This window comes from Bos indicus x Bos taurus, chromosome 1, assembly GCF_003369695.1.
Source record: "Bos indicus x Bos taurus breed Angus x Brahman F1 hybrid chromosome 1, Bos_hybrid_MaternalHap_v2.0, whole genome shotgun sequence".
Taxonomy (NCBI): domain Eukaryota; kingdom Metazoa; phylum Chordata; class Mammalia; order Artiodactyla; family Bovidae; genus Bos; species Bos indicus x Bos taurus.
In genome coordinates, this window is record NC_040076.1 from 80412957 (window position 1) to 80421066 (window position 8110).

General features: G+C 41.5%; 1 protein-coding gene across 2 annotated transcripts; it reads left to right on the forward strand.

Annotated features, from left to right (window-relative positions):
- Positions 1-227: 227 nt before the first annotated feature.
- On the forward strand, positions 228-7324 carry CRYGS (crystallin gamma S). Of its 2 annotated transcripts, none has more exons than XM_027538800.1 (3): positions 228-1588; positions 6332-6574; positions 6978-7324. In XM_027538800.1, the coding sequence occupies exons 1-3, from the start codon at positions 1568-1570 to the stop codon at positions 7248-7250; spliced, it is 537 nt and encodes a 178-aa protein (XP_027394601.1). In that variant the 5' UTR covers positions 228-1567; the 3' UTR covers positions 7251-7324. The 2 variants fall into 2 exon arrangements, with proteins under 2 accessions (XP_027394601.1, XP_027394599.1); XM_027538798.1 differs by lacking the exon at positions 228-1588 and adding an exon at positions 5981-6189.
- Positions 7325-8110: the final 786 nt, after the last annotated feature.

Genomic DNA, 8110 nt, shown 5'->3' on the forward strand with positions numbered 1-8110 from the left:
TAATTGGAGTTATTACGGTTTTTAAGATGAAATTTAACCAAGCAGAGCATTATCAAATAAAGAAACACTGGAGTAGTAGGAGTGTGTTTTGGAAATTGCTATTGGTTAATAAAGTTAATGGTATTAATTAGATACTTTCTTTAAAGAATACTAAGCACATAACTTAATACTTTATAACCCAACAAGCTTCATATCAAGGCACATTTGTCATTTTCTGAACTAACCATAATATATCTGGGGGCATCCCATTTATAAAAATATTTGCTGGAGTCTTTATTAGTGTAAAGATGAGGAAGTAGAACTTTTAAGAAGAGTATATTTGACCAGGAAAATTAAAATGGAGAAGACTTGATTTGTTGTTTGAGTTTACGTGAGATGTAATCTTATTCATAAAATCAGAGGTATATTAAATGCCAAAAACTGTTCTCTACACGGGTTCTAAGATGATAGAATGGCAGAGAAATGCCACCTAGCAGGCGGCAGGTCAGGCTTAGCTAAACCTTTGTGATGCAGGATTTCCACAGTAACTTTCTACTTCTTGGGCTATATACCGTAGCACCCTTTGTTGTGGACTAGAACTTTTGTATGTATGTGTGTGTGTGGGAAAAAATGTCAGACTTAAAGGACAGTTGGCAGGAGTGTGAATTCCCACATGCCCTTTGTCTGGGTTGACCAATTGTTAACATTTTGCTACATTCACTTTTGGAGAAGGAAATAGCAATCCACTCCAGGATTCTTGCCTTATGGACAGAGGAGTCCATGGGGTCACAAAGAATCGGACACGACCGAGTGACTAACACACACACGTATTCACTTAACCACCCTCTACGTAGTGTTACTATTCTATTTTTGCTCAACAGTTTAAGGATAGGTTCCCCACATCTGGGACCTTAACTCCTAAATACGTTAGTATGTATTTCCTAAAACCAGACATTCTTTTACATAATCATGGTACATATAATTAAATTCAGGAAGTTTTAACAATGGCGCAATAGTAGTACCTAATATACAGTGTATATTACAGTTTTTCTAGTCATGCCTAAAACGTCACTTGTGTTGACTTTCCCTCCAAACACAGTACCACGCCCTGCCATTAGTTGACATGTCAGTTTCATTGCTTTGGAACATGTTTTACTTCCGTTCAGAATTAGAGTGTGGTTTTTCAACTCATCTCCTACAAGCTCTGTTGAAGTAAAAAAAAAAAAGATATTGGGGGTTTCAAGGTGGCTGCTTGCTAAAAAACCAAATTGCCCAGGTAAGAGGATCTTCTTTGTTTTTAATTTTGAAAAATTTGGCTGGGTTTTGGTGTCTTGACTCAGCAGTCTATAATACAGCAAGGCTTGGTAAGCATTAAGAGGGTACTGAAGCTTTCCTTTATTTCATAATCCCGATTGTTTTTCTAGAAACCATCAATAGCCTCTAAATGACTGACTCAATTTTTGGATCCTATTCTCATGACTAAGCAAATGTTTGATTTGAAACCAGCCCAGTATAAATGTCTCTGTGCCTGTAACTCTCTAGCCATTCCTGGATTTCAGCACTGGGGAAACCAGTCTATGCACCAAACATGTCTAAAGCTGGAACCAAAGTAAGTAAATGGTCACGCTGATTTCTAGCCTACCCAGTTTCTTTTCACGTAATGATACATTGAAAGAAACATTTTTGCTTCTTTACCTGGAGGTGAGTGTGATAGTTAGAAGGCTGGGATGGTTGAAGAAAAGATGAAGGAATTCTTATTATATTTTCAATTCCAGCAATTACCAAATAATTTATTAAGGGTTTTATCTTCATGTGTGGTGCTATGTTGAATACTGTACAGGTAGGTAATGTGTAAGTATCATCATGGTTTCTGCCTTCTAGCAACTGATCTTTGAATTTCCACAGGAATAAGATGTGCAGATAAGAGGATTATGTGGAGTAGAAAACTTTCAGTATTCAATTAAAATTTTGTCTTGTGAAATTTAGCCTCAACCATTAATATTCTAAGTAGCCAAAGTGGGTGGACCAATCAGGTGAATTAAATCCTACATCTCCCCTTCATTCAGCAGCTACTCTTATCCTGTTCCCTAAATAAATTGCTGACTTAGATCAGGAAAATTGCCTCTAAAATATTTGATTCATAATTGTTGGACTGGAAATTGATTCTCTTTGTGAATGAGGGAATATATCTTCCTTCTCTTTTTAATTCTTCACTGACTATAGGTCTAAAGAAAGCCTCTGGTGCCTGGTTTTCCCCCAATGTTTTACTTTGAAAATGTTCAAACCCACTGAATCTTAATAAGAAATGGTGAAAGAATACTTGTCTGTCCTTTACTTAAATTTCCAATTGTTTACACTTTGCCATATCTAGTTTCTCTGTCTCTCTTTTTACTAAATGATTTGAAAATAAATAGCAGACTTCATTATACTTTGCCTTAAGTGTTTAGGCATATCCTAAAAACAAGGGCATTCCCTGTATAAACATGATATCCTTAGCAAAACATAATACCTAATATTCAGACTATATTCACATTTTCTCCAAGTGCTCCCCGCAAAAATACTTCATGGCTGGCTGATGTGCGATCCAGTCAAGGACCATGCATTTCATTTGGTTGTCAAGTTTCTTTAACATTTTTTAGCCTCTTTAATATAGAACAGTCTCCCCTATTTTTATTGTTGTTCTTTGAGATATTGACATTTTTCAAACTCCAAACCCAGATGTCTTACAAAAAGTACTGAAATCAGAATCTTTCTAATTGTTTTCTCATGTTTAGATTTAGACTAGCGCCTTGGCATGAAAGCTACATCGGCCATGTCAGGCACTTCCCATTGTATTTTTTCAGGAGGCACCTGTTAACTTGTTCCATAATTGGTTAGTGCCTGATTTTTTTTTTCCCCCAATTTGGAAAATAGAACGAATAGTCATAGTTGCATCCAGAAGGTTTGGGGAGGAAAAATGAGACAATGTCTTTAGTGCTCTGAGATTTTTGAAAAATATGCCATGAAAATCCACTAAAGAGAATCTGAAGTCTTTAGTGGGCTATCCACATGCGTGGAAGGAAGGCTATTATAGAATAACTCCCACTTTCAATGATTTCCAGCGTGGGAGTACTCTTATTCCTCGTAGCTGGTTTATTCACTTAGTCAAAACTTACTTGCTAGGTCAAAGGGGATAGTAATTTGTCTCTTACTCTTATTGCTTCTTCCTTTCTCACTATCTTACTAGCAGTTTAATCCGAGGAGTTATGGGCTGGGCAAAAGCAATTTTTCTGTTTGTTTTTGTTATCTGTAGAATACTCAAGACATTTTCCCCTCTTCTGTATTGGATTAGCAGGCTGTTTGTTTTTTTAATTGACAATTGGAGGGATTTTGTAATAACTTTTAGGAAAATCTGCACATTTCTTGCCTTCTCAACATCTTTTTTTGTCCAACCTCTCAGCTGACTATAAAGTGGATTTATATATTTATAAAGTAGATGGTCCTTCTACAAACTGAAATTGAGTAGAGGTGCACCATTCTCTAGGTCCTAAGATTCGGAAGGTCTCCAACTAAAAGAACAGCTTGGCCCTGGAGCTCAGTAATGGCACTATGGCAATACTCGTGCTTTGTTTCAACCTTGGGGTGGTTGGCTGGTCTGCTGGGAAGGTGAACAGCAAGCAAAAAATTATACAGGTTTCTACTGTTCATATACTGAAGTCAGCCACGTAAGTGTGCAGAAGGTAGTAAGTGTGAGAAACAAGGAAGAAAGATTAATTTCCCATGGCATATCCCTTGTAGAACATCTTACTTGGTGAATAGTTGGCCAAAAACCAAAGGTCAGTTGAATTAAGGAGTTCAGAAGCTATCCATTCTTAGGTTACCTTGATTTTCCTAAAGATCTCACCACAGGTTTTGGGAAAATCCTGTCAGATTCAGGATCAGTCTTGCTCCATTTCTAAGAGTAAATGGCATATGTTGAACAGAGCCAGCTGGGCAAGTAGAAAGACAACAGAGGGAGAAGTAACCACTGACTACTGGCCAGAAGTTTGCGCTGCTGTCCACAACCAACTTGTAACTAGCTAGTGACCGTAGGCAAGTCATTTAACTTCTTTATCTGTCACCAATGTAGAAAAACTTTATTGGCAGTCATGAGGCAGCTATTAAAACTGCTTTACTGGCACTGTTGCCATCAGACCCTCAGAACAACTCTGCAGTGGACAGTGTTACCTAGATTTAACGAGTGGTGTTGCAATTTTGTTTTCTCATCTGTAAACTGGGGTACCACATATCTCTAAACCTGTCTTATGCTAAAATGGAAAAGGGAGCAGGAAGAGATGAATGTGGGAAGGGGCAAAAGGGGGTGGAGTATATGATTTAGGGGTGGGAAGGGTAAGGAAGCTTTTAGGGAACAGGAAAGAGAAGAGAGAAACGGAAGGGGTGGGAGGGGACAGTTTACAGTGGAAGGAAAAAACTATTAGTAGGTTCCCATCCAGAAAGACTCACTTGGGGTAGAAAAGAATGCGGTGTTACGCCCAGCTGCAAGTCATTCTTGGTTTCTTCCTCTCCTTCAGCCCCTGCATCTGGCTAGTCACCAGATCCTCGTTTCTGTGACTGTCTCCTCAGTGTCATTCATGTCGCTATTGCCTTTGGTTGGTCCTCAGCAGCTCTCAACTCCACCATAGCAGTCAGCTATTTGTAGGCACAAGCTGCTACATTATTCTAGCATGGCTTCTGGGTCACTTCTGGCTTTATTTCCTAAGTCTTCACCACGTGCTCAGTCTGCACCAGGCTTAGTGAAGTACTTGTCCCTACTCTATGGTGGGCCATGTTCTTTCACTGCTTTATTCCTTTAAACGAGCTGTCCTTTTCCCTCTGCCTCTAGAAAACCCTTCCTTATCCTTCAACCCTCACCCCAGAGATCCTCTCTTCAAAAGTCCTCTCCAGACTCTTAACTGGCTCTGCTGCGGTCATCTAAAATGGCTGACCTGGTTTTTCCTCCTTCTAAACTGATAAAGCATGTTAGCCACCAGGTGGCAGCACAGCATCAGGGAATGACACCTGTGATTTCAGTTGGCGTATAACCTGGCAATGATCATGGGTGTGGAATCATAGAATCAGAAGGGACAAACTCTGTGGTCCATTTGGTCTAGTGGTTTTCAGAAACTGCGTCATGAAGCCCTGGGACTTCCTGGGAACTCGACTGCCTAATTCAAAGAGAGAAGTTTTATTTTACAGCCAGGGCTTCAACTCCAGTCCAATCCTTTTATTTGACCAATGAGAAGCTGCAGCCTGGAGCGATGGCTTGATTAAAATAGCAGGGCTGATTGTAGAGCTGCAGCTCTCCACCCAGGCATAGTATTTCCCTGTTTCCCAGGGCTGCATATTTCCCAGTGCTGTCACAGGCCTTGGAGGATTACCCTGAGGATTGTGGTGCAACTTGATAAGAGCTTGAAGCAAAGAACATTCTTGCCTTGTCGTTTTGTTACTTTGCAATGACTCTATTGGCAACAACATAATAGTACAAAACTTATATCTTCATATCTGTATATTCTATATTATCTAAAGTTCTTAAGCTAAAGTTTATGTTTTGTTTTTCTTTTTATATTTCTTATCATCTAAAATGAATTTCTATATATGGAACTCACTCATCTTCTTCCAGCCTTTGTTGAGGGTTTTGTCCAGTTCTGGGCATAGGAATCCATAGCTTAAATAAGGCTTGATCCTTGGCCTTGAAAGAAGTCTCGGTGGGAGAGACAGATAAAAAAGTGAAAAATGTATTACATAATGTGGTAAGTAGAGTGAGGAAGCAGAGAAGGCAATGGCACCCCACTCCAGTACTCTTGCCTGGAAAATCCCGTGGACGGAGGAGCCTGGTAGGCTGCAGTCCATGGGGTCGCTAAGAGTTGGCTACGACTGAGTGACTTCTTTCACTTTTCACTTTCATGCATTGGAGAAGGAAATGGCAACCCACTCCAGTGTTCTTGCCTGGAGAATCCCAGGGATGGGGGAGCCTGGTGGGCTGCCATCTGTGGGGTCGCACGGGGTCGCACAGAGTCGGACACGACTGAAGCGACTTAGCAGCAGCAGCAGAGTGAGGAAGAAGCCATGAACCTGAGTCTGAAAATAATGGCTTATAGTAGAGCACTCTTGTTTGGCTTCATCTTAAGCCCTCATAAAGTCCTCATTCCTATTGCTGACAACCAAAGTTGTCTGCCAGAAGGCAGATGTGAGGTACAGTAGAACTATATATTTCTCTCCTCAAAATGGAGGGAAAAGGAATTCTTAAAGTGGGAAATATGCCCTTAATTTTCATTTTTCTGTAAGCGCAGCCACCTCACCCCTCAGTCCTTTCTTCGTTTGCCCTGTACTCCAGATTACTTTCTTTGAAGACAAAAACTTTCAAGGCCGCCACTATGACAGCGATTGCGACTGTGCAGATTTCCACATGTACCTGAGCCGCTGCAACTCCATCAGAGTGGAAGGAGGCACCTGGGCTGTGTATGAAAGGCCCAATTTTGCTGGGTACATGTACATCCTACCCCGGGGCGAGTATCCTGAGTACCAGCACTGGATGGGCCTCAACGACCGCCTCAGCTCCTGCAGGGCTGTTCACCTGGTGAGTCTGGAGGTGGTGGACTCTCTCTCTCTCCTTCCCCTTCCACCCCTTTAGGCTTTTATGTAAAGGAGTTTTCTTAAGATTTTCCTACCTCTTAATGGGTGGTTGTCTCTTGTTGGCTGCTGAGACTTCAGTCAAGTGTTAGATCAGTTCATCATAAGACCACACGATTTATTTCCACTTTCTTTACCCCTTATATATTTTAAGGAATAAAGTTTTCCTTACTGAACGTCAGCTGTTTTAGTCAGTACACAGTTGGGATGGGAGTTCAGATCATCTCGCTTTCAAGATGGTGGGTCCTGAACTGCTCTCTTCTCTGAGTTCCTAGCCTGCTGTTCATTTCCGTAACAGTTGCTGTTCTTTTCCCCTTGTTTTCTGTGTTTTTTTGTTTTTTGTTTTTCAGTCTAGTGGAGGCCAGTATAAGCTTCAGATCTTTGAGAAAGGGGATTTTAATGGTCAGATGCATGAGACCACGGAAGACTGCCCTTCCATCATGGAGCAGTTCCACATGCGGGAGGTCCACTCCTGTAAGGTGCTGGAGGGCGCCTGGATCTTCTATGAGCTGCCCAACTACCGAGGCAGGCAGTACCTGCTGGACAAGAAGGAGTACCGGAAGCCCGTCGACTGGGGTGCAGCTTCCCCAGCTGTCCAGTCTTTCCGCCGCATTGTGGAGTGATGATACAGATGCGGCCAAACGCTGGCTGGCCTTGTCATCCAAATAAGCATTATAAATAAAACAATTGGCATGCATTCCGCTGTTTACTGTGACGCCTCTCTTTAAACACCTTAAACAGGGACCAGTCAAGTAGTGCCCTCCACAGCACGCAGTCACATAAAGCAACTCCCTCTTCAGGTTACCGTTCTGTGTCTTTGTGCCAACCAAAATAGGATTGCATTGAAAGGATAGACAATCTTACTGCCACATGGTGGCCCTTGTTGCTTAAGGTCTATGTTAATTCACCAGGTACAGTCATCATAGCTGCCGGTTATTGTGTGCCTTCATTTTCCCATTTCTCTTCACAACAGCCCTATAAGTGAGGGGGTAGGGGGCAGTGTCTAATTGCATTTCACAAATAAATAAATTGAGGCCTAGAGAAGTTCAAAAGTTGCGCAAATATACCATCTGGTGAATGGAGGAACCTGGGTTTGGTACAGGACATTTATATTTCCAAAGCCCTTGTGCTTTTTATTTCTAACTCTTTCATTCAACACATTGGCTGGGGATCTCTGTGCATAATGTAAGACCATGAGAAACTGAAAAGCTAGGAAGGACAGGGCCTCCCAAAGTTCTGCTTGAGCTAGCACACCTATCAAAAATAGGCAGTGAAAACAGGGCTGTTACTTGAAAATAATAGAACTCTGTGTGTGTGTGTGTGTCAGTCACTCAGTCATGTCCAACTCTTTGCGACCCTATGGACAATAGCCCACCAGACTCCTCTTGTCCATGGCAAGAATACTGGAGTGGGTTGCTATTTCCTCCTCCAGGGGATATTCCTGACCCAGGAATCAAACCTGCATCTCCTATGTCTCCTGCAT